Source organism: Drosophila gunungcola, unplaced genomic scaffold, assembly GCF_025200985.1.
Source record: "Drosophila gunungcola strain Sukarami unplaced genomic scaffold, Dgunungcola_SK_2 000001F, whole genome shotgun sequence".
NCBI classification, from domain to species: domain Eukaryota; kingdom Metazoa; phylum Arthropoda; class Insecta; order Diptera; family Drosophilidae; genus Drosophila; species Drosophila gunungcola.
This window is the reverse complement of record NW_026453197.1, coordinates 5,465,822-5,491,319: the sequence shown is the minus strand read 5'-3', so window position 1 is coordinate 5,491,319 and position 25,498 is coordinate 5,465,822. Positions and strand designations below refer to the sequence as shown.

General features: G+C 39.6%; 3 protein-coding genes and 1 long non-coding RNA gene across 7 annotated transcripts; 1 reads left to right on the top strand and 3 right to left on the bottom strand.

Annotated features, from left to right (window-relative positions):
- Positions 1-114: 114 nt before the first annotated feature.
- Positions 115-18,632, bottom strand: LOC128261485 (uncharacterized). 3 transcript variants are annotated; one of them, XM_052995208.1, is made up of 6 exons: positions 18,395-18,632; positions 6,110-6,700; positions 5,287-5,622; positions 5,140-5,220; positions 1,877-4,231; positions 115-1,458 (listed from the first exon to the last, which is right to left on the bottom strand). In XM_052995208.1, exons 2-6 carry the CDS (start codon positions 6,195-6,197, stop codon positions 338-340), a joined length of 3,981 nt encoding a protein of 1,326 aa, XP_052851168.1. In that variant the 5' UTR covers positions 6,198-6,700; positions 18,395-18,632; the 3' UTR covers positions 115-337. The 3 variants fall into 3 exon arrangements, with proteins under 3 accessions (XP_052851168.1, XP_052851170.1, XP_052851169.1); XM_052995210.1 differs by lacking the exons at positions 5,140-5,220; positions 5,287-5,622; positions 6,110-6,700; positions 18,395-18,632 and adding an exon at positions 4,342-4,423; XM_052995209.1 differs by lacking the exons at positions 5,140-5,220; positions 5,287-5,622; positions 6,110-6,700; positions 18,395-18,632 and adding an exon at positions 4,284-4,409.
- On the top strand, positions 4,572-5,396 carry LOC128261515 (uncharacterized). 2 transcript variants are annotated; one of them, XR_008268261.1, is made up of 3 exons: positions 4,572-4,738; positions 5,154-5,201; positions 5,271-5,396. It is a non-coding gene; the product is annotated as an uncharacterized LOC128261515 (long non-coding RNA). The 2 variants fall into 2 exon arrangements; XR_008268262.1 differs by having other exon boundaries at positions 4,572-4,742.
- Positions 18,633-21,925: 3,293 nt separating the features above from the next.
- LOC128261503 (lectizyme) lies at positions 21,926-22,826 on the bottom strand. The gene has a single exon (XM_052995238.1). The coding sequence runs from the start codon at positions 22,795-22,797 to the stop codon at positions 21,973-21,975; it is 825 nt and encodes a 274-aa protein (XP_052851198.1). The 5' UTR covers positions 22,798-22,826; the 3' UTR covers positions 21,926-21,972.
- A 977-nt stretch (positions 22,827-23,803) lies between these two features.
- On the bottom strand, positions 23,804-24,830 carry LOC128261504 (trypsin). Its single transcript, XM_052995239.1, has one exon. It carries the CDS (start codon positions 24,665-24,667, stop codon positions 23,858-23,860), a length of 810 nt encoding a protein of 269 aa, XP_052851199.1. The 5' UTR covers positions 24,668-24,830; the 3' UTR covers positions 23,804-23,857.
- Between the last annotated feature and the right edge of the window lie 668 nt (positions 24,831-25,498).

Below are 25,498 nucleotides of genomic sequence, written 5' to 3'. Positions count from 1 at the left end.
TATGTTAGTATTTTCTTTTCCAAACACTTGTTGTTTTACTTAATCCTTTTGATAAGAGCAATTAGAGCCAGTTTTAATTGTTTGTATTAAATGAATTTAATATATATTTCTCCTTATTATAAACTTAATTAATATACTTGTATGTTATAAATGCCGTGCAGTATGTCTTATGTTTCGTTTTCAAAGAAATAACTGTAATTTTCTATAATACAACTTAGTGTCTAAATAAGGCCTAAATTACCCCTTAGTTAGCATGCAATCTATAAACTACTGCTACGAACTGACGCTTAAGCACTATACACTCCCTGGGGGACTACAATCATGGAGGATATCTAAACTAACAGTCTAATGGGCCGCACTTGACGCCCACTTCGGTGCACTTGCATTCCAGGCACTGGCTGGATAATTCCACGATAATCCTGCCAACCCGATACATGCGTCCGTATATGTTACAGCCCGCCAACTTGAGCTGACCAAGGGGATCATCGCCCCCTAGAAATCCTGCTGCTCCTCCAGTCCTTTCCCCCGAACCTGAACCTGAACCTGAACCCGAACCTAAGCCCAAGCCCGATCCCTGGAGCATATCCTCCGGGGATGATGCTGCTGGTGGAGCTGTCGTCGGCGGTCGTGTTGCATGTTGGTAATGGTGGAATTGCTGCGGTGGGGGCTCATGTTGCTGCTGTTGCTGCGGTGCCTGCAACGCCTGCTGCTGCGGCTGCAATCGGTGCGGTCTAACCTCATAGCTGGTATCCATGAAGGGCAATTTGTCGAACGGTGAGTTTAAAAATGGATGCAGTGTGCCCCTCGTTGTTGTGGGCTGCCCCGTGGTTGTGGCCGCCGATGCCGATGCCGTTGTTACTGGTGGGGCTCTAGTTGTTGCTGCCGTGCTCTGGCGTCGCGTGGCACTCTGGACTTTGCGTCTGTTGCCGGTGGTCTGTTTGTTTTTCGTTTTACTATTTCCCTTTTTGGCCGGAGCACGTGTTGTCGCTGGTGGCCGACCTGCGGTGGATTTTGCTGCCGTGCTTGTCGTTGTTGTTGCTGTTGGTGTTGCTGCTGCTGCTGTTGTTGGTATTGCTGCTATTGTTGGCGTTGCTGTTGGCAGTTGCTTAAATGCCGGCACTGTGCTGCTCACCACTTCCTCTTTGGACAACTCCATGCCAAGCAGCTCTTCCAGTAGCTTATCTAATTTATTGATTTCATATTTATCTATCGAGGTGGCTTCCTTTTCCTTTTCCGTTGTTGTTGTTGCTGTTGTTGTTGGCTTTGTTGTCGTTATCGTTGTTGTGCTGCTGGTGGTTGACGATGTAGATGATGCTGTTGAGTTGCTAATACTGTAAGTGACAGTCTCAATATGCTCTTCAATCGGCTTCTTGTTCGCCTTGTCAACGATTAGTTCATCGAGATTGGGCGAAGGCTCTGTGTGTATGACATCTTTAAAGGGATCGGGTGTAGTGATTTCTGTATAAAAAAAATCAAGACAAGTGGATATTTTTAGTTAAACCTGGATAAGGGTAGTTTTTCAATCGTTTAAATTTCCAAAGCACCATACCCCAAACTAACACTTAACTGACATAGATTTTTAGAGCTTATTTTTCTTTGGTAGACCTAGACACACTTTATAATCAGCTGTGTTATTGACGTTATAAAATTATAAATAATTACTATTTTAATTCATTACGATTAATATATCCTAAAGAATGGTTGGCGAATTATATATATTTATTATATATATTATTAAAAGTTAGAAAAACCTCGATTGAAGTCAGAGTAGTTTGCAAAAACTTTTGTCTTTGAAAATATAAACCCAAACCCAAATTTAGCCAACTGAATTATTTTTAGATATGATACAAGAATAAAATAATTCAATTTTGCTCACCTATCGAAGCAGTGTCGTTTGCTTGTGTCCCCGATGTTGTGATTTCGATAATGTGATGCGTCACATGGAAGTTGTCAAGAGGCCCATTGATTTCACTTGAGGTGACATGTTCCTGAAGGACCTCGCCATCGATGACCAGCGGTTCCTTGGGCATGAACCCTCCCTCCGTTTCGGTGGGTGGTGAGAACCCATTGTGAGGGGGCGGCACCACCGGCTGATCAAAATCAAAGTTCACGTAGGCAGCACTGCCTTCATATTTACCACCCACATGAACAACTGGTTCTGGGGCGGATTCAACTGCTGGCACTTCCACATTGAACTTGTACTTATAGGCAGCCTGATCCGGCTGAGATTGCGAGAACAGAGCTACCGAATCATCCATGGTATCATACCCCACCACATCCATTTTATCCGAGGCCACCGTCTGTTGATAGAAGTTGGGCGAATACTTCTCCTTGGAAACCGTTTCCACAGCATCGGTTGGGAGAAAAGGGATTATTTTTAAGTTCGGTAGACTGGGTGGCAATGTGGGTTCACCGCTGGTATCCAAAGGTTCGGCTTCCAAAATACTCGGGTTAGTTTTGATTACCAGAGGCTTTGGAGTGCTTGTAATATAGGGTTTAGGCTTTGGCTTAAACTTGGGTTTGCCGGTGGTTCGAATGGTGGTTGTTGTTGTCGTCGTAGTTGTTGGTTTTGGATTGGAAGTTATCGAAGTTGTGGGTATTGGAGTTGTGGGCTTTGGAGTGGTTGATTTTGGAGTTGTGGGCTTTGTAGTCGTTGGTTTAGGTGATGTGGGTTTTGTTGTCGAAGGTTTCGGAGTTGTGGGTTTTGGAGTAGTAGGTTTCGAGGTGGTAGTGGTTTTCCTTGTGGTCTTTAGCTTGGGTTTAACCGTAGTGCTTGGCTTCGTTGTGGTTTTTACATTGGTATCTAGTACTGCTCGCTGGGTGGTGCTGACACTTGGTTTCTCTGTGCTTTTGGTGGCGTTGACCCTCTTTTCCGCTGTTCTGTGGGTCACCGGCTGACCATATTTGCTGGTCACCACCAGCATGGGCGGTGTAACCGTGAGGTTGGCCAGTTTCGAGTTTATTCGCGTGTGAATTGGCTTGCCACTAGCCAACGGTCGGAACATGGGTGGTGCATGCACAGTGGTTGGTCTCTCAGTGCTTGTGGTTGTACTTGTCGAGGTCTGATTGAGTGGCTCTTCGAGCATACCAGACAGACCATCCATAAAGGCGTTGAACAAACTGGGTTCTTCTTTTGCTGGGGCCACCACATCCTTGGCTGGTGCTGGCCAAATTCCGGCATTCGCCAAACCAATTTGTTGAGCCTCCGCTGGTAGTTCACCCACTGCCATTTCTCCGTTGTCCAACTGTTCATCGAAATCCTCTGCAACGCGTTTTATACTATTTGTGGAAGGAATAACGCCATCTTCGGGCGAATTAAGGGTGGTACTGCTCTCCAGATAGGCTTCTGTCTTGGGGCCCAGCTCCTCATCATCGGGACCCAGCAGTATGTCCATCCAGGAGAGTGTGTTCTTGACCGTCGTTGATTCTGGCTGGCCTACTCCTTCGTTTTCCGTGGTGGGACCCAAAATCAAGTCCAAGAAACTCAGAGCTGTAGTGCTGCTCCCCTCTGCACTGGGTTCTGTTCTCATTGAAGGTGGTGCCTGGGTGGTTCTCATGCCCACAAGGTCTAAATTGTTGGCCAGCATTTTGTTGTTGTTACCATCAATAAACTCGAGACCTTCGCGAAGAGTGTCCATTATGCTCTTTTCACTACTGGCCTCCACGTGACTTCCCGAGGCAGCTCTCGTGGGATGACGATCGTGGGGATATCTTTCGGCCATTGAGTCTTGTGGCCTTAAAGCTGGCACCCTTTGCTCCGTTGGCTCATCCTTGCCGAAGAGCATGTTGTACAGATTGAACTGTCTGGAGTTGTGCGATCTGCGATAATCCCGCTGGCTGCCACAATCGTAACTGGATGGACAGCACTGACCCTTCGGCACCACCGGAATGCAGTTCTTCAGAGCCGGCGAGCACTTTTTCGGAGCACAACGCCGCGTTCCACGGATGCAGAAACATATGTCGCACGGCCTGTCCGCATCCGACCGCATCTTCTGACCCTCCGCGTAGAACTGGGCGCCCACAGTGCAGCCTCGATTGCGCTGCAGGCGCTGCGACATGCGCTGGAAGTGCTTGTTCGAGGTCTTCCTGTAGCGCACTTCCTGCGACGATTTTCCGGAGGTTTTGCTGCTGCAGTCATACCTCACCGGACAGCAGGTGGAATCCACAAATATGGGCTTACAGCCCTCCACGGGCAGCATGCATTTCGGCTTCACACATTTCTCGGTACCGCCTAAATATGAAGATATAAAAAATAAAATAGTTTCCATATTACATTTTTATACCACAGTGTATTTAATTCAGAGCTGCTCCAATGCTGCCTTATGGCTGTACCATACTAACAAAACTGCACGCAAATTCAAGGAAAAGATAAAAACAAATTGGCGATTGAAAAAAAAACGCAATAAAATTGTTTAAGCTTTGCCTCGGGCTTATCAGTAAAGAAATAATTACTATACAACACCAATATACAATACTTATGTTAATAGTTATGTTAAACCTACATATGTTAAGTAACATGAACTGTAAGAGGATCTCTCTGAGAGAGTCATTCTGGAACTTTCGATGTGAGCGAGCGAAAGCAATATGACGTGTTAAAATAAGGAGACATATGTATAAAGAAAATAATAAAGAATCAGTTGATAAGCGCCTCCCACAAGTGTATATACATATGTACATAATACCAATGCTCTCATTGTACATGGGCTTGAGCACCCCTTACTTAAATAGTTTTACCTAGGTAAGTACATTAATATAAGTAGTACTTTTTCACAATGGGTAACTTTGGGACTTCGGAATTTGGGTACTTAATTAGTTTTATTGTTTTTCTGTATATGCGTAGACAAATAATCCCGCCCCATTTGTAGGTTATTTTAAGTTTTCGATTCAAATGATTGCATATTCAGAAACATGAGAAAATATAATTCGGCATTTAAAAGGTTTAAGACATGAAAATTAAGTAATTTGTGATTTGAGTTCAAAGTGGAATCAATTAAATCAAAAATAAAATTTAAATTTAAAATGAATTAATTAAAATAATGTCTACTGTTATTTGTACCTAGAAAATGTTGTTTGCAAATGGACTGTATTTGAATACCACTATAAAAATGGGTTCTGTTTTTTTTTTTTGTTTTAACTCACCTATGCAATAACAGTAGCTGCACAGATTCGAAGATGACATCGCCGAGCCAGATTTATAGACGGTACCATTTTTCACACAGACTGCAAGACCCATAATCAATTTAATATACTATTCTCCATTGAAAACATAGGTAATCAATTACATACCGAACAGATCCGTGTCGGAATCATCGGAGCGTCTTTGAAGCATATTATCGTTGACCACCCGATCGATGGACTCCCTTTCATAGTGATCCAAGTAGGCGATGATGCGGCGCTTGGTGGGTATTTTGTAGAAGGCATCCAGTCTGGCGCAGGATAGATATGGGCAGCAGGTGCTCTTTTTCTGGACCACCACACAGCCCCTGGGCGGCGGCATGGGCATTTCGGGGCAGACCTTCAGTCGACACACTAGCGTCTTTCGGTTACACTGGCAGTTCAGGCACTTCTCCATGCTCGGCACCACCGATTTGTCCGCGAACCAAGTGCCATTGTGATGACAGCCTTAAGGTAAATGGAAAAAAGCATTAATAGCAGATTCCATCAAAGAGTGTTTTGGGTAAAAATGTTAATTTATGTGATATGTAACTTTTTTTTTTATTATGTCCTGAACTGTTCATTTAACAATAACAAATCGACCTTTCCCAGTAACAGCTTTTAAAACAAAAACATTTTTGAAGATTTTTAATCAGTTGATTTTAAGATTTTTTAAAAATTTTGTGTTAATAAAGTTTAAATTAATTTAAAATTGTTAAATTTTCTAACGTTTTCAAAAATCAATTCAAAGTAATTAATTTTGTTTCTTTTTTACAGTCTAAAATAAATATATTATCAAAACGGGCGCTAATTGGTATTTCTTAAATGAAACTGGAATGGTAATCCTGACAAATGAATTTAAAATATGTGATGCAAAGTTTTCCCCTTAATCAGCTTCGCATCTCACTTAATTCCACAAAATTTCACAGACTTTATCCGCTAGTACCGTACTCACCTGTATTCGGCGTGATAAACGCGTCCAGCTGTGCGGGCCAAAGCAGAAGTAATGCCGCCGATAATATGCTGACTAAGCGCAGCGTCATCTTCGGTCGTTCCCGTTGCGTGGATGTGGATGTGGATGTGGATGTCGATGCCGCCGAAGAGCATGAATAATGCAACAAAGTCAGAGCCAGAGCTAGAGCTAGAGCCGACTTTGGACTTGGGCCGGCCAAGAGTCCCGACTGCGAGTCCCCCTTGGTATATCTATAACTACGTCTTCCAGATGCGGCAGGGCAGCGCTCCGACTTGTCTGGCAGAGTCCAACTCTAATGCTCCGAATGTGTGTCACGCAGAGGCAACTTTCGAATGACAGCGGCGAACGGTGCGCATGCGCATGCCCATTTGGCTTAGACCAAATTAAGCCGAGCTGGAAATTACCCGCACAATTTGCCGGAGCATTGCCACAGGTCGTCGATCGTCGCTTGTTGTTCGTTGCTCGTTGCTGGTTGCTGGTTGCTGGTTGCTTGTCGCCAGTGCCAAAGTTCTGCCACACTTTTAATGAACCATATGCGCGGCGTTACAAAAAGAAAATTTGTTCGCTTCACAGCTGCAAAGATAGGCAAAGACGGAGACGGAGATGGGGGTAAGTGGTAGTCATTAGTTATACGAGGTTGGATAATGCCAGCGAAACTATGCAACAGGTTGCCTGGGCCAACAGCTTCATTTGAATAAACATTTTTAGAGAGCTAAATTGACGCGCGTACTACAAGATGTGCGAGAGATGGCTGAGATTAGGTAAGAAATGATATCTAAGCAACTTCTGTAGAAGCCAAAGTTGGTCTAGTCTAAGTTACAAACTTGTTTTTATAGTTGGCTTATAAGTTTATTAACTTAATTACATTTTACAGTAAATATAAAGCCGATGATTTTATATATAACTGTTTTCTTATGGTACTTTAAACCTAATGAACCAATTTATTTATAAACACAACTGCATTTACAAATGCATCTAATTATTTCTCTAAATAAACAGTTGAAAAAAAAGTAAAATTCAACTTTAAAATGTATTCCAATCATTTTAGACCATTTATGAAGATTAAATCTCAACCTAACATTAATAAAACTTGCAATTAGTTTTCCCTTAAGCTTGAGCGCTTGTAGTTTTAGGCCAAGGGATTAATAGTGCTTAAATAGTTAATTCACTTATACAAGTCTTTCCTGATACTCCAGCTTTCTATTCTTACTGAAAATAGCTGAACAAGAAACAGATCTTTCAGTATTTCCATCTTAATTCCTCCAATAACTTCACCTCATTTTATCGCTTTGTTTATCCATTTGCCCCTGCACTCGAGTGCTTGGCATTAATTCTCACACGGAAATGGGCCAAACGCAAATGCTGCCAAAATCTATAAATAAATACACGAATAGAGAAGGCAATGGCGTCTAAGTGACACCGAGCAGCAGTCATAAATAATACTACTCAAAATGAGAGGGGCTTGAAGAACTAGTCTGGCCGAAGAAGAGTTTCAGCCTGCAAGAATCCACTTCACACTCCTCGAAATCCAGCCAGACGAGAGTTGCATGCAAACGCAACAACTGGAAAACAGCCAAACAAACATGAAAATCAAATAAAGCCAGGCGAATGGCGGTCATTGCCAGCGCAAGATCCACCGACTGCCAGACTTCTGGCAACCGAGTTGTCCAAGAACTATCCCCATCCAATGGATACCAAGTGCCAATAGCCAAGAGCCAGCTAGCAACTAACAACAAACAACAAACAACAATGTTGTCCACGGACCACTCCGAACTGGCCACTGCAGCCACTTTCATTAAGAACGTGATTAGCAGCGAAAACTCACTGGCATGCAAATGCAAACGAAAAGTCTGGAAAGAACCGAGAACATTTTGGGGATCTGCATTAGAGGAAGTTTGGATACTCTGATGAAAATTAAAATACAAGCCCATCAAGGGATTAAATTTATATAGCCCTCTAAGTATATTAAAGTCAAATTTCAAAGAAACTCGTTCAAAAAGCAAACACCCAGGGAAAAAAATTTAGGCTCATTTTTAAAAAAGGGAATTTTTCCTAAAATCAAGAAAATTTGATTTCTGAGTGAATTATTTAGGTATGTTAAATACCATTAAATTATTTGTATAAGTATTTCTTTATTTTAAATAACCAATGTTAGCTTACAAATATATGTGTTTCTTACATTTTCCCCCACTAAATTTTTAATCATCGTTATTTACAAATCGACAATGGTTTCCTCAATTTACAAGCTGTATTTAGCGCCTTAATTATTATTATTAATTTCGCAGATTATTAATAATCTATAAGCTGTAACGACGAACCATTTAATTTATGATTTATTACATAATTTATTTCAAATACATTATAAAATGTTCTAACAAGTGGCACATAACATGGAGAGATATGGTATATGACCATTTTTAAACTAAGAAATCATACAATTTATTATACTTGTTTAAAGAAAAATTGTTCAAATAGTCAGGAAAGGCAAGTCAACAGCAATACCCCGACTGATCGCTGAAGGAACTTAAGCTCGAATGCGCAGAGCTTCTTCGCTTAATTGGAGCTCTCTTTGCATACTGGATTGGTGAGTCCGCTTCGGTCGTCTTTTGGCCTTGCACAATTTAGTCGCAGCAGTTGGTTCTCATGACAACTTTTAATCAAGTCATTATCTGAATGTCAGGCCACAGCAGATCTATGCTGGAGAAACTTTCACGAGGCACGAAAAAAAAGCAGAAGTCACAGAATACAGCCGAACGGCAAGCACCGAAAAGAATTTCAGTTTCACACAATAAATCAGCTGCAGTTGACTTTTATTTTGTTGTGGTTGACTCTGCTTTTAATTGAGAGCCACTTGAGGCTCATTTGCATGCCAGTCTCGTGTACTTGGCCATGAAAGTGGAGGCATAGAACACAGGCATTACAGGCTGCAGCTGGGATAATTGTGGATCGAGGCGAAATCTCTCTTTCGCTGAGGTTGGCCTAGGGCCTCAAATTGCAGCCGGTGAAAATCCGCAACTTAATTACAGATTTTCCAAAAGCGATTTGCATCGGGGCCGGGGCCAACATAATTCCATATTTTCCGCAGAAGAACTCCAGTTCGCCACGCACTCGCAAATAATATCAAGAATCTTCATGGGTATCCCACTCACTACATTCAGAACGTGTGTAAACCCAGTCGCCTCATAAATAAATTACAGTAATTACATGGGCAAAGACAAAACCAAGCCAAAAGAAAGCGAGGCTGTGGGAGCAAATGCCACTCAGGTGTCCGAGACCAAGAACCTCCATAATGGGGCCAAGCAATTACGCCCAGACAACTTTATTTATACACCTTTTTGTATTTTGGCCTGGCCATACACTGAGCCAAATAAATCAACTCATTTATTAGACTGCCCCCGGTATCCAAGCGAAAGTGTTGAGATTAAAGCTCTTTGATTACTTGATTAACTAATCACAATGAAGAGTTAGTTTGGCATCTTCAACGCAGTTTACGGGTGCTTCGAAGAAATTAAAAGTTTTTAGGGTTTCAGTTTCATTAACCTAGTTGGAAGAGTTTGTAAAGAAAATTTTGGACAATGGTCTTAGAAAATAAATTCTGCAGAGAACTGTAAATGGCAAAGACGAATTCGAATTAAAGAATTTCTCCATCGAAAGTTAACCAGTGTTGTTTTTACATTCGTTTAGGAAAATGGTATGTCATTCTGGGATTCCATTCGAAAATGACATTGTGAAACTTAAACAGAAAAAGAACACAGTAGCATATGAAGATAACATTTTTACTGACATTCAGTTTACATTAAATTAGAACAAAAATAACATGTAACATATTCTAAGCAGAAAAATAAGTAATTTACTAAAATCTGCAATTAATTTAAGCATTAATAGCTAGAGCTCAACTTAATTTCTCCTTCGAAGAGTGAAGACACTGATGCTCAGCCAAAGAAATCAACCCAATTAACTAGTTCCACTGTCCCAAATCGCCACAAAGCCACTTGGCTGACAATAAATTCTCTATTTGAGCCAAAATAGAGCTCGAAGTCGAACTGTAGCCGTGACATCGATTCGGCAACAATAAAATTGGGTATTGAGCATTCGCATCTGATAGATACTTTGTTGGCCACTCCGACCATTTGACACAGTAGCAACGCCCCACTGACAGATTTATTTATCTTGCTTTTCGGGAAGGCGATGGAGAGCACACCCTCCATATTTGGACGTTGATTTGTGAAAGGCGAAAAGGGAAAAGCAAAACCAAACTGGAGTGCAACATTTTGCCTTGTTTTCAGTTGGCTCTAGATCTGGGCTTCGTTTTCTGACTACTGGGCATATTTTTGGGCGCATTCTAAACTTATAATTTGTAACAACTTTCACCGAGCGATCGTGGCAGGCACAACTAGCACTTAGGATTATGTAAATCTCGCCCAGCTAAAAAATTTAATAACAATGGAAAGCTCAGGAAAGAGAAGTATGGATGGCAAGAGAAATACGACGCCCGAGATCGAGATCGAGATCTGGGCCTATTTTCACTTTTGCAAATGGTCTAAGAACACGGAACATGAATAGAAATCGAAGTCAGTGCGAGTCAATGAGCGATTGTTCAGAATTGAAACGTGAGCATGACTACACTAGTCAGCAAAAATAGCAAATCTATGTCTGATCACATTCTGGAGTTGAAAAAATAAGGCATTTTACCAAATGATCACAAAATTTTAAACTAATTATTGAAAATGTTCTATATAACCATTAATTTGTTAAGGCATATCTTTTCCAAACTTTTTCAATAAAGCTTTCTTGAAATTATATTATTATTATTATTATTATTAAGAATAATTCTAATTTAAATTAATTGTTTTACATTGAAGTGTAATTGTCTTTCCTTTCCCAAGAATTTATAATGCTTTTAATAACTACATATGCAAATGAGCTCGTGTGTGCGGCTTCATCATAGAGTGAAATTTGTGTCATCATAATTGAAGAAATGCCAACACGCTTCATCTTCAGTTCCACAGCAAGAGAATAAATTTGGCAATACATGAGCCGTTGAAATAATTCCAGCATGAAGTATAAACTTCTCTGCTACAAAAAAAAACTAAACAAAAAAACCTGACTACAGACTGTCAGAGCCATCAACATGTGTGGCTCATTAAATATGCTGCGAACACACAACACACAAGTACAAGAAAAGCAGCAGAGAACGAAAGAGTTTGAACAATTTTCATGTCCAACTCTATTGATGCAACTACCTCTTCTGGAGGCTTACACGAAAAACAATTTTGTACAAATATTAATAGGTTTAATACTCAAATAAAATTTATTTTAAATAATATGTAAATACAATAAATTTAAAGATATTTAAAGGACTCAATTTTAATTTGTATATTTAAAAAAAAAACTGCCAAACAGTAACAAGTAAATTTTATCTGGTAAGCTTACTTAAACTATAAATTGTTGAGCCAATTTTGCAAAACCTGTGTTCTATGGGTAACATTCTTAACCTTAAATATTTGGTACATCTTTAAAGAATACAAAGAACTTTTGTAAAAATGTTATAAAAAAATGTATATGGATAGGATTGTATCCATCCATAATTTAGTTGTGTTTAACAATAAATGCAATATAGTGATCATAAAATCTTTAATTTCGATACGGTTTAGCTAGCTTCACATTAATAGAGCAAAGGTTCTAAGATGTAAGCTTGGTGCTGTTTTTTGGCGAGGTGTACCCATATACCTCTCCCTGGCCGCAGACAAATGCCTGTCATTTAGTGGACGTCAAACATGTTCGACCTAGCCCCTTGAGCTCCTGATTCCCCTGAATCCCGCTCCTCCTTTGCCTTTTTCCAGCCAGCGATCGACTATCTGGCTCCGCTCCTCATCCCAAGTTATTAAAGCCGCAAGGGCCCAATAAATGGGCGTCGTTTATGCACCTCATCATCAGCGATTGCACAGATCGCAGTTCTGTGTTTTTTTTGTATTTTTTTATTCGCTCGCCCTGCTGTTGTTCGGCCAAGCGGAAGTTGTTAAATGAAAAGGCAGAAACGGGCATGAAAATGGGAAGAGGTGTCGCCGTTGCCTGAGCGGAACGAAGAGCAAATGCTCTTGGAAGAAGCTCATGCTCATGCCCATGGACATGTCCTCGGGAGGAGTTGGTCTGGTGTCTGGGAGGTGGAGATGTCATGTTAATTCCAGATTCCTGGAAGCCGTGAATTTGTATGTTAGACCTAAGTAAATGCAGGTAAGTGGGTTTGTACTGTTTTAAAAGGAAAAATTCTAAAAGGAAACCCTTACAAAAGTTTTAAAATTAAATTAATTATTAAATACATTACAATAATAACAGAGGACCTTAAGGTAACCAAGTAAACCATTTTTTAAATAAAAAAAACACTTCTGTATATAATTTTCATTTGTAAGCAAGTCGAACATCTTATTTAGTTTAATTTAAAATATTTTATTTAGAAAAGTTAAAACTTTATATATTTTTATAGGCTAGCGCTAGCATTTAAAGATCATACCCCTAAGCCTACTTAAATTCTTTGCATTTCATAGAACCCCATTGAGCTGGCTCTTGCGTACCATTAGTCATAAAATTTAATTGAATTTCTTTCGGGCGGTTGAATGAAGTAATAGTTAACTTGTTAATTAGGAGTGTCCAGAGGCCGGCAGTTACATGCAGGCCAAACCCTCAGCGCGCAAGAAAGATAACTAAACGTGGAGATCGGGTGAAAGTCAAGTCAAGTCGTCGCCGTCTCCCGACATCTCCTTCACTCTAATGAAACTAGAACAAACTGCACGATTGTGGCAAATGGATAAAAAAAAATACAGAAACACTGCAGAGCTGGGAAGGTTTTTGTGTCGTCCAGCTAGCACCTTTCACAAAAGCCGAAACCATCAGCGAACCCACAACGAAAAAGCGCCAAACAATGAACTCAAAGTTCTTAATACCCCTAAATACCTATTGGCAAATCGATGTCGCCCTGCTCTGGTTCTATTAGAGGGAAAATTATCGATTCGTGATTCAGTCCGAACAGCGTAATAAAATTGTCAACATGACAGGCTGCGATTCCTATTTATAATGCATAAATCAAGCAGCAGACGGAACGTGCGCTTTTATGTTGCATTACTTTTCCCACAACTTAATGATGCGACTCCTGGGGCAAATTCCGAGTGATTTGAGCTGGAGATGAGACTTTGATAGCTTCTGGCCTAAATTGTTTTTATTTAGTTAAAATTAACGTTAAGTAAATATAAACATTACATAGCTGTTTGATGATTCACTTTAAATATCTATAAAAAAAACTACATTGTAAAGTTTTTCGTAAGGAAAATTACCAATATTTATAAATCATACAATAACATTAAGACATTTATAAAGTTTTTGGCTTAACAGTTTTACCTTTAATGTAATCTTAAAATATTAAATACATATTAAACAATCAAATAAATTCCTTATATAAGCGCCATGCAATGATACATCCCAGAAAGCATCAACAAACATTAAATACTAGTAAATTAAATCACTTATGTTGTTTTAGATATATGAAAACTTCATTTCGGTCACAAAACACAATCATAATTCTCCATAATTCACGCTCATCTCTAGGCCAAAGCCAACGACCGGACAGAGTTTGTGGCAAACTTGTTCTGACTTTTGTTACAATTGGTGACTCCTTTCTTTTTGATTCTACTTTCTAGCGCTGTAAGACAATGCACCATAAAACTGCAGTGGAGACCTGATCGCTGTTTTTGCCCACTTGATTCCCACTCCACCCATTTCCATTTCAGTTGCCATGCAAATTTCTGCCTTGTGTTTTGTGTTGTTTCCCCGTCTCGAATGTTTTCCTCTTTCCGGGCACATTTGTCAAGGTGTCTTGTAAACATGGAACCCAAGAAACCCAAGGAACCCAAAAGAACCCAAAAGAACCCAGAGCGAAGCACCGTTAGATCAGATGCAGAAGGCATGCTTATATAACGCATTGCGCCAGCCGAATTTGTATGTTTTATTGGTTACCTCTTTAGGCCATAAATGGTAGTGACAAAAGTCGGAATTTATGGCCTGCTGACAGTTCTGATAAATAACCCAAGGCCCGGCTTTCAGTTGGTAGCTGGGGTACGGGACTTTAGACTTGGGCCAGGGCGTGTTGCAGGTGGGGAAATCACCTAAGAAAGCCATAAAATGTTTTATCTCCTACTATGTTCTTGGGGCACATCGTCGTGAGGAGCCTGGAGTTAATTAGTTAGGAATAAATGGCTTTTAAAATTCCTCCTCTTTTGGGGAGTTAACTGGGAAGGCGTTTCGGGAAATGTGCCTACAGTAGCTAACGAAAATTCATGGGTTCACGTTTTATTGGAGAACAGAACACAACTCATTGGAATGCTGCTTTATTCTCTTATTTATTACACTAACATACTTCTTTTGGAACCATAATGTGCCTAGGACAAGCAATTTTGAAAAGAAAACGTATTAGTAGTACAATATATAATTAATGAATGGTTTTGTTTTATTTATTTACTTTAATCATATACCCAACGAAGAATTTGAACTGTTGTTATTTTGAGGTTATCAATAAAAAGGTAATTATGTTAATATACCTTTCACATAAAAGAAACCCGCTCAGACAATATTAAATATAGATAAATTTAACAATTGGCTTGGTAACATAATACTTTTATTTATATTCACGAATAACTTTTTAAAAATTAGGGGCTTTTCTTGTTAGTCCCTTATAAACTTATATATATAAATAACTTTGGCTGGATATCCCTCTGATTTTTTTTTTGAGTCTACACTCCATAAATGCTTTCCTTTTTAATTTTAATAATAACACAATAAAATTTGTTTAAATATATTTATTGAAAAATTAGAGATATCAAAACAGTTGTAAACAAATCCTGATTGTTTTCCGTGTGCTGTTCTGATTTTGTTCGGATTGTGGAGACACAAAAGAAAGAGTTTCTCCTCATATGGCCAGGCTCAGTTGGTTCGGTTTTTTCGCTGCTTTATTTATACGAGCACTCTTTTTTAGCTGGTTGCCTCACCGTTTTCAATATCAGATTACGTGCGGGCTATCTTTTGTTGTTGGTCGGCGACCGGGGGCTTTCCTTAAGAGCTGCAGCGCTTTTCGGCATATCAGATGTTGCTAATGTGGCTCTGCTAACTGGGGTCCGGGCTCTAGCGCTCCACTTGAAAAGAAGAGCCTAGAGTCGAGATACAAGATACTTTTTTCGACCTTGAGATGGCGGTCGAAACCAAGCACCCGGCCCTGATAATCGCATTTGTGGCACACCCTGTTCTACAAGATTATCGCCAAATGCAGCGGGGCGTGGACTGATGACCAAAGGGCATCCAGGAAGTTCATTTTATATCCTAAAGATATCGGATGGCTTATATCATGGTCATTAAATTTAATATCTTACTAAGGTTTTTGACTTTAACTAACAAGCTTGTAAACTCGAAATAGAATCGTATATCTTATGAACAAATCAAAGTTTATTAGATTACCGCTAGATTAAACCTGTCCACTGAGATAATTTATGTTACCCTAAACTTTTCTCAGAACCAGTCCTATTTGTTATAGTCTCTACTTTCTTTTTTAAAAAACAATTAAAGTAAGGGCTTGAAAAATGATAAGTTATTTATAGATTTATTTGCCAAGATGTTAAAAGTTTTCCTTTTCGATTTAGGTCATGTAACTCCTACCTATGACGTATGTAGTGTATTTCGACTTCGAGTTAAAGATTTTATATGGCCTAATGAAGCTTTCTTCCCGTCTTCTGCCTTGAGCTTGTAGATTTCCTTTATCGCTCGGGTTCTTTTTCTACATTTTCAATTGCAGGCAATTAGCAAATTCTCTTTGGGTCTGCTTTAATGACCGTCTAACGTAAAATGTCGTCTACACTGGAGTTTTATAGCTTCCGCTTTGCATTATCAAATATTATTGGTGTTGTTCTACCGCTTCTTATAACCTTTTCCTTCTTCTTATTCCTGCTGTTTGCAATTGCATGTCGTCACGTCAGGCCCCAAGAAGTGGCAAGAAGAAGCTGAAGAATCGGCGCAGCAGCTGGTGGAAAAAAAAAACCCTTGGATATCTAATGATGATCATTAGGAGCGGTACTGTAATCACACAGAAGCCAAACTCCCAGCTAAACCTAAAGTCAGTCCCCCTTCTTCTTCATCCTCTCCGACAGCTTCTTCTTGCTTTTTGTCAACATGAAACGGTAATTTCTTAAACAAAAAAATAACAACAACATCGGAGGCAGCAGCTGTGAAGCAAAAGATTACTCTAAGCATTTTAACACAGAAAAAAAAATCGAATCTAATCTTCAGCGTGATTTTTATATCCATATAGGTTTATGTTTCCCAAAAAGTATTTATGAAATGGAGAAAAGCCAAATTAGTTCTGAATAAGTGAACTGATACATGACAATAAATTTATTTAATAAAATATTTTATTTATTTATTTTAGTATTAATTTTACATTATGCTTTCATATACTATCAGTATCATAAATGCACATTTAGAATAAATTATGAGCTTGGCAATAAAATGTGAAACACACTAAACAGTTAAAATTGGAATCAATGATAAAAGTACATTTTTAAGCAATTTAAAATAAATCAAATAAAGAGACATTTTTCTTTTTGCGCAGTGTAATTAAAGCCAATGCAACCTACATTCTCTCCCTTGAATCTCCACACTCTCGGTCTCTTTTCCTTCTGGTTCCTCTGGTTTTCAAGCGCTCAGTGCGTTTTTGCGGCTGTGCGACCAACGTAACGGCTTCGATTAGTCTTAGGAAGTCGCCTAAGTTTTGTCGTCGGCGCGTTGGGCTCATCTTCCCCCTATCTCCCCCTTTTTCTCACAGTGCGCCCCACTGATGCGACTTTTTCTTTGGTTTGTTTGCCTCTGCTGCTGGCATTTTAACAGTTAAATGCTTAGTTTACATCATTAGCATGCCGTTTTCAGATGTTTCTTCTCTTTTGCCTAATAAATAAACAATTTAGTACCAGCTTCTTCTTCTGTCGCCGACTATGGATTTAATTGGTCATACTGAGCATTATTTAATTTGCGTAGATTCGCAGAGAATTAGAATCATTTGATTAACTTTGTACAGTTGGGATTTTATTTGCGGTTGAGGAAGGGAAAATTACAGGAGAGTTTCTAATTTTGAATAGAAAGTGATCAACTCATTTAGAAATTCTTAAGAAATTTTAAATAATGACTAATAAAACAATTTATATTTATTGGGAATGTTAGATTTTGAAATCTAATTTTGTCTGTTCCCACGAAAATAATAATGAATTCACGTTAATTTGATAACAACAAAACACATAAACAGAAATTAAATCAAATAAAATATATTTACGTATATAAGCCGAGTAAAATATGTAAAATAAAAATGTACATTTCCAGTGTAAGTTAAAAATCAAACACCTCAAAAAATTTGTATTTATTCCTAGTTTTTCCTCAATTGTTGCACACTCCAGAAAGTTCGTTGCCTTAGTCTTTCGTTTGTGCTTGTAAATTATGAATTTTCATGTTTTTCTTTACGCTTTGATAAGTTCATGAGCACGTTATCAATTTATTGTTGTAGCACTCCCCCTTCCAGAATATCTGATAAACAAAAACTTGGCCTCATTATGAGTGTCTTCCAAGAACTGAATTAAATTGTAGATTTTCTTTTACCGCAGTCATTACACCCAGATTAACACACAGGAATCATTGCCTTCGGTTAGTTCGTTGCCTGAGTCTTTCGTTTCTGTGTGACTTAGCTTTTGTTTTTGTCTCCGCAAGAATGGGTGCACTGAAGCATGGACTTTTGGCTCCGGCTGCAGGTTTGTATGTTTATTTGTTTATCTGGCCACCAACTCGGTGGGTTCTATTAACATTGTAAACAATACCGTTAACACGAAACGACACGTAAGGCAAAAGCTTTTGGCAGAGTGAGCGAAACAGCTACATGAAATGTGCCGCAAGAATTTGCCAAGTTGGTGGGCAAAGAAGGAAATGCCGACTTGCCAACTGCATATTTTACCAACCCCAACTCCCCGTGGCAATGCATCAAAGAATTGAACAACAAGAACGGCTACGTAAAAAAAGCGTGAAAAAGAGGCGACAGGAAAAACGGTTTGAGGAAAACACTTATTAAATTTTAGCATGCCCAGAGTGCGCATAGAGGCGGCCGAGAACCGCAACAACGACCTCAGAAACGACTGGGAAGTTCCCGTGCTTGCCCAGCGATGCATTCCCGGAGTTCCCCGCCAGTTCACATACCTGTCTAAGGTGAGGTTTTCCAATATCCACTGAACTGTTGTGGGGCACCAAAACAAAAATATGACTCCACCGATTGCTATTCTGTCGATTTTTGTTGTTTGCTTATGTTTGCTTATGCTTGCACTTCACCGCCACTCGGGGGTTCGATCATCCTTGACCACAAGAAGAGTCTTTTTTTTCATTAATTTATTACAGTCTCCACACACTCCGATCCGTTTTGTCGTTCTGAACGCGTCGCGTGCTGTTTTCCAACTGAGGCCCCAGCAACAAGTTCGAGTTGCTTTTAAGAAAAAGCAGTCGAAAGAAAGTTGTCTGCATACTGAATTCTGTTCGAGCGCGCCAAAGATTCTCGTTCGAAAGCTGCAGCGAAAGAGATTCCCTGAAGAGAGAATCTGCTAAGAGAGTTTTCCCCCCAAACGAAGGGAGATTAATTAGTGGTTGTGCGGCTGATAAGCATGAAATGTCCACAATCCACAGTTTGTTGGCCAATTAAAAATTAGATTTCGCTTAAGATTTGTCCACGAGATTGGGTAGAGTTCGCGGAACGATTGCAAAGATAGATATTTCATGGTGTATTTTTTTTTTGGGAAGATAAGCTGTCAACAATATTTTAAAAAGGGTTGAATGACCTAGAAAGTTAAAAACTATCTATACTGGTAAAATTTTAAATATTCTGTAGTAAAAAATAATATAACTTTTATTTGATGTGAAACAAATTAAAGCTTCAAACCATTTTTAACTTTTAAACGCATGCATTTTAAAAGTTTACTAACATTTTAAAAGTATTAGGCTGCAACTCTTTTATTAAACCAGAATTTTAGTGATTTGCCTAATTTAATTTCAATAAAAATATCTACCTTAAGTATGACTTTCGTTCATGGCTTACTCACAACTCATTTTAATATTCCGTTCACCTCTTTACCAATTATAAAAACCATTTTGAGTTTCCCAGCCACAGAAACCCGGCAAAAAAATATATAACAATAAAATCGTATGTGTGTATATACATATAAAAGACCATAAAGCACAGACATTCATTCCGATGCCAAATGCCGACGCCAATAAAGCCCCCAAGTAAACAATTCCAGGCATTACTCCATTACTCATAATGGCGCAGCCAAATGTCGCGGTCGCATCCTCATCCTCATCTTCTCCAGCGATTGGGGGAGCAGCGAGAAGGGGGTGGAACGGGATTCTGGAGTCGAAGGAGCACCCGCCCATGTTGTTCCCCAGGTTGCATAAATCTGCTCGATTCATAACACGAAGATTGCAAAGGAAGCAAAGAAATCTGGCCTTGCCTTGACTTTGGTGGAACTTTTTTCTTTTGTTCTGGCCGGTGATGTGATCGTGAACTTGTTGTTTAAGAAAAATATATTTTCGTTGGTATTAATAGATGTTTTATCACTTTATTAAGATAAAATAATACATTTTGCCATTTGCTAAACACTTTCTTGACTGAAAATTTTAATACAATATTTTCTATTTTCCTATCCACAAATTTAACTATTTTAAAAAGTCTTTTTAAATTTTTCACTTTTATCTCTATTTGTATTATCAGTAATAAATAACTTTAATTAATTTTTTGTCTAATAAAAGCTGACCTTAAGGTTTTTAAGATTGATGAATAAATGTATTTCTTAGTAGTCAACCTGTCTCCATTTTCATAAGCAAGTTATTTGCTTTACTTTCGTTTTCTTTAAAATAATTGTTTATTAAGGTAATAAAATCTTATCTTAAGATATTTTTACGGGCTATAAACACTCTTTGGAATATTAAGATGAATGATATGAAACTCTCTCTATGAATGTGGACAATAAAGTTGAGTTTTAATATTTTTGGAATGCCAGTTAAGTCACTGTAGCATCTCTAGTCCCCACCATCCGCTTCCTTTATCAGCCTTGTCTTCATCGATCGCGTCGGAGATTTTGTCTGACTGGTCGCGGGTCCGTCGAAGGGTCTGCCGTTGTGGCTCTTGTTCTGGGGCTTGTTCCTCTCGATCTCGATCTCAATTTTTGGCTCGATCTCCCTGTTCGTTCCCGTTGAGTCTTCGCTTTGTCTTGACTCCTGGCAGGCAGTTTCGTTCGGAATCGGACTGTGACTCGGAATCGAAGGCGTGCCCAGCCTGGTGAATAAAAACAAAATAATATAGAATGAAATATTTATCGCCATTAGAGCCTGATTAGCTGCGGGCGTGTTCTGGTCATCGTTCTCCCTGCCACGTTCCGCTCCCTTGGCCGCCTTCCCCTCCCTGCCATTTCGATGTTCTGGTGCGCGAAGCTGTTTTGGGGGGCAGTTAATAAGCTTTTCTGGTGTGATTGTGATGAGAAATTGATATGTTCATTCAATTATGTGCTCTGGTCGTGTCAATAAACTGATTGCGATCGTGTCCAGCAACTTGTCGACCAATTAGTTTCCCAACGAGACCTGCCCGATCAATTTGATTGATAAAACGGAGGCCGGTTTGGGAGGAGTGGCTGGGATGAAATGAAATCTGGACGTGCTGAAGCCCACATCAAAATGAGCAGAATTTAAAAGCAAAAGTCATCTCATGGGCTAAGTGCGATGCGGAGAATGGTTCTGCGAATGACTGTGCAATAAGAAAATGGAAAGTTGGTTCGAGACTTATATGCTAGAAATAAGATCTTGTTTATTGTATTTAAATTTTCACTTTATAGAAAATATACAAGTTTTTTTTTATAATTTGCCTTTAAGTGTCACAAAACGAATTTTTAAAATCTAAGTTATACCAAGAATCAACCAAAATAAACATTTTAAGCCTGCATGTGATTTCCTGGTACTTTTTTTTTAAATTACCATGACATGATATATATTAATTACATTATCTTGCTTCTTTCGAAACATTTTTAACATTATCGGCAGCTACTTACATTGTCATTATACAATAACTTTAACTTCTGTATATATATATTTTAAGTACATTATCTTAGTTATTTCGAAACGTATTTAACCTTATCGGAGATACTTACACTTTAACTTATGAGCACCAATAAATTAAGTTTTGTAATGTCCAATTAATACCATATTGAGATAAGATTGCTTGGTATGTTCCCAGTCTCTCAGATTTAGAGTTTAAATAACTAAACAAATCTAAAACATTTCCAAATGTTTTCTTATGTTTTATGTAGCTACAGTTGGAATTAAGTTGTTTCGCGACAAAATCTAATTTGGTTATCATTTGGTTGTAAAATGATTGCATAAGGAATTAAGTCAAATTGGTATTTTATTATTTACTTATAACCTAACATACCCTAATATTCCGCAACGATGAATAATCGCTTGAAAGCGGTCCCAAAATAGAAAATATCGTGTGATATAGGCAAGTGGTTTCTGATTTTACAAATGCCTAAAATTCAAGATTTTGTTAAACTGGTAACTCTGAGAAAATACAAATTTTAAAACTTATTTTTTGTTGCAAATACAAGGCGTAAAAACGTAGTGTTAAAAAACAATGGATTAAGCAGCTTGCTCGTTCTTAAGTGTGCTTTTAATAAAAAGCATATGAAAACTAAGAAATTTTTGAAAATACTTTATTCAGCTTATATTTTAAGTTCGGGAATTCATATCTTTTGATTGGCTGCTATCCAGGAAATAAACGAGGATACCTGCACATAGACCGACGGCGAGTTGACCTGACCACAGGGCAGCTTTCCCCAGGACACAATGCCGATGAGGACATTGCCCTGGACCAAAGGACCACCCGAATCCGAGGTGCAGAAGCTAGTGCCCCCAGTTAGAGGTCCCGTGCACAGGTTCGTGTTGTGGACATCCTGACCCTTGGTGCCCAATGCCTTCGCACAGGAATCGAGGCTAATGATGGGAATATTCTTGGCCTCCTGGAGAACCTTCGGATAGGAGGGGCTGTTGGTTTTGCTGGTGCTGCCCCAGCCGAAGAGGTTGGCCGATCCCGTTGGCCTGGCGCCGGCCGCTGGCAGCTTGACAGGAGCCACTGCGGCGGTCCAAACAAAGGCGGTGGGCGTGTAGATCAGGCCGATATCGTAGGGAACGGTTCCGCCGGTATACAGATCGTTGATCACATAGTGAGTTATTTGCCGTTTTTGGGTGGTGCTAGCTGTTCCGGCCACCGCAAGGCTGCCGGCCACCAGTGTGCTGCCCAGGACCTGGTTTCTGTTGGCCAGGCAGTGAGCGGCAGTTACCAGCCAGTTGGCATTCAGGATGCTAGCCGCGCAGTAGTGGGTGCCACCGTACTGCATGGACACAATGTAGGGAGCACTACCAGCCGACGCTGCCGTGCCGCCCACCACGCGTCCTTCGGGTTGGGCGAAGGCGAATCCCGATCCTTGGCAGAGTCCCAGGGCCAGGAGGAGGTAACTGGCCAAGGAGCGATGGCGCCACCTTGAGTTATGCTGTCCGTTCGCAATCATTGTTTTCGCGGAACTGTTTACATCGCCTGCATTGACTTGGCTTTTTAAATGAAATCAAGATAAGGACTTTCACGCGAGCCCACCATAAAATAGATAGGGGTTTCAATTAGGGCCGTTGTCATTCAGATAAGCTCCTAATTTAATTAAAGATTAGAAGACGTCCAAGCAGGTATTTGTATATATAGTATATATACTTTGTTTTACGCTCTTGTAGTGATTGACTGCATAGATGTTCAAACATTGCAAGTCTCAAGTTTGTGATTTTATTCTATATTCACAAAAGTACTGTTATATCTCAAGTTTGTCAATTAATTCCAAATTTTGTTGGAATTCCCCTCCGACACGAAACGTTTATAGCTTTGGCAGATAATTTTTTTCTTTTGTCGGTGATTTTTTAATGCCCCGATTTTTGGATATTTTCTTCCAGATATCAGGAAATGTAATCTGACATGAAAAAATTCCTACTAAAGTGTTTTTTTTAAATCATTTTCATTTTTAAGTAGATTTAAAATCAAAAAAGTTGAAATCTACAATTAAATATAGTTTATTTTTAGGTATTTCATATTTAAAAATAAAACTATATTACATTCAAGAATTTTAATGTTTCAATATACTATGCCGTTTTTCTCTGGGTGTAGATATTATTTAATTGCCAACTAAGCTTTAAATCTTATCTATTTAAAGTAAAATGACCATTACAAAAGTTTATAGAAAAGCTTTTTTCCTTCGTTGACTGTGTTAAAAATGCCTAAAGGCGGTTATTTGAAATCGATTTACTGAAAATGATAAAGTAAATGTTTCTATTTTTTAATAAAACGCAAAGAAGTCCTTTAAATTTAAACAGTATTATTTTGATAGGAAATCGTTTTTTTTTTTAAGAAAAACATATCAGATCAGTAACAACCCTTTGCTCATAGTTTTTCGGTTCCTACGACATTGATAGGATTAACAAACTTTAATGTATTGTCATTGCAATGCGAAGTCTCATGTTTAAGTCACTGGCCACTGGTGGCACAACTTTATTTGCTTTTATTGACGAAATTAATTTAAATTCGACTCTTTAGGGCACCTGTTGGTTGGCCGATATCCAGGAAATAAACGAGGATACCTGCACATAGACCGACGGTGAGTTGGCCTGACCACAGGGCAGCTTTCCCCAGGACACTATGCCGATGAGGACGTTGCCTTGGACCAAAGGACCTCCCGAATCCGAGGTGCAGATGCTGACGCCGCCGGTCAGAGGACCAGTGCAGAGATTGGTCGAATGGACGTCGCTGCCTTTGGTGCCCAGGGCGGTCTCGCAGGAGCTCAGCGAGATGATGGGCACATTGCTGGCCACCTGGAGGGTGTTGGGGTAGGAGGCGGTGTTGGTGGTGCTGGTGCTGCCCCAGCCGTAGAGATTGGCGGTGCCAGTGGGCACCACTCCGGCTGTGGGCAGCGTTACGGCGGCCACAGCGGCGGACCACACAAAGGGGGTGGGCGTGTAGACCAATCCGATGTCGTAGGGAACGGTTCCACCCGTGTACAGATCGTTGATCACGAAGTAGGTGATGCTCCGCGTCTGCGTGGTGCTGGCTGTTCCGGCCACCGCGTTGCTGCCCGCCACCAGGGTGCTCCCCATCACCTGGTTGCTGTTGGTCAGGCAGTGGGCGGCCGTTACCAGCCAGTTGGCATTCAGGATGCTAGCCGCGCAGTAGTGGGTGCCACCGTACTGCATGGACACCGCGTAGGGAGCACTGTTCGTCGCCGCCGCACTGCCGCCCACGACACGCCTCTCCGGCTGGCCAATGGCCACACCGGACACCTGGCACAGGCTCAGGATCAGCGGGATCACACTGGCCAGCGTTGTTTGCTGTCCGTTCGCTATCATAGTTTTCGCGGAACTGTTTACATCGGCCTTTATCGCGGGCGGTTTAAATTAATTCGCGATACTAAATTTCGCCAGCGCCAGCAGATAAGGCTTTCAATTACGGCCCGTGTTCTTCAGATAACCGCTTAAATAATTTAAGATTAAGCTACGCCCGAGAAGTGATTCTTTGTGAGAAGTACGTCAACTTGCAGCGATAGGCTGGGAAAATAACAACATTAATATCTCAAGTATTCCAATCCTCCTTTGTGAACTTTATTATTTTGAAAGAAAAATATTTATATTTAAAAATCATTATACACCTTTTTGGTGTTCCTGCGCGTGCTTTTGTGGTGAATATATTAGTTTACTGTTTACAATTTTCTTGGGATAACCCTTTTTATAAATTATAAACATTATTTTAAATTTCATATATATTAATATATTTTAAAATCTTCTATACATAAATAAAAAGAACAGGTACTTGAACATTTAGCTTCTGCGTTTCAACTTTCACCGAGCTTTTAAATTTGTTTTTTCACCTGTGCACCTTTCTAATATTTATTTGTATGGGCATTCACAATTCAGTATTTTCGGTATTTCCCGCCAGCCCTGGTCACAAGAGGTGGAGAAACAGCGATGTTGTTGGCGGAAAACATAAATGCTTCATCGATGTTTGAAATAAATTAAAACTTGTTTCAAATATGTATTCTTAAACATGTACACATTTTTATAATTTTCTTGACAATAAATTTATATATATCAGGATGGCAGAATCTACACGAAATAAGATTTAACTTTTTTTTAATACTTCTTAGAGAAGGAGAAACATCGATTTTCCCTGTCAAACATCGA

What these genes read in the sequence shown, in the direction of transcription:
- LOC128261485 (XM_052995208.1), bottom strand. Translation starts at nt 6,197, where the DNA reads ATGACGCTGCGCTTAGTCAGCATATTATCGGCGGCATTACTTCTGCTT. An exon ending in TTCCGACACGGATCTGTTCG is followed by an intron (nt 5,221 to 5,286) that starts GTATGTAATTGA and finishes TGGGTCTTGCAG; the next exon opens with TCTGTGTGAAAAATGGTACC. An exon ending in AAACGACACTGCTTCGATAG is followed by an intron (nt 1,459 to 1,876) that starts GTGAGCAAAATT and finishes TTTTTTATACAG; the next exon opens with AAATCACTACACCCGATCCC.
- LOC128261503 (XM_052995238.1), bottom strand. Translation starts at nt 22,797, where the DNA reads ATGATTGCGAACGGACAGCATAACTCAAGGTGGCGCCATCGCTCCTTG.
- LOC128261504 (XM_052995239.1), bottom strand. Translation starts at nt 24,667, where the DNA reads ATGATAGCGAACGGACAGCAAACAACGCTGGCCAGTGTGATCCCGCTG.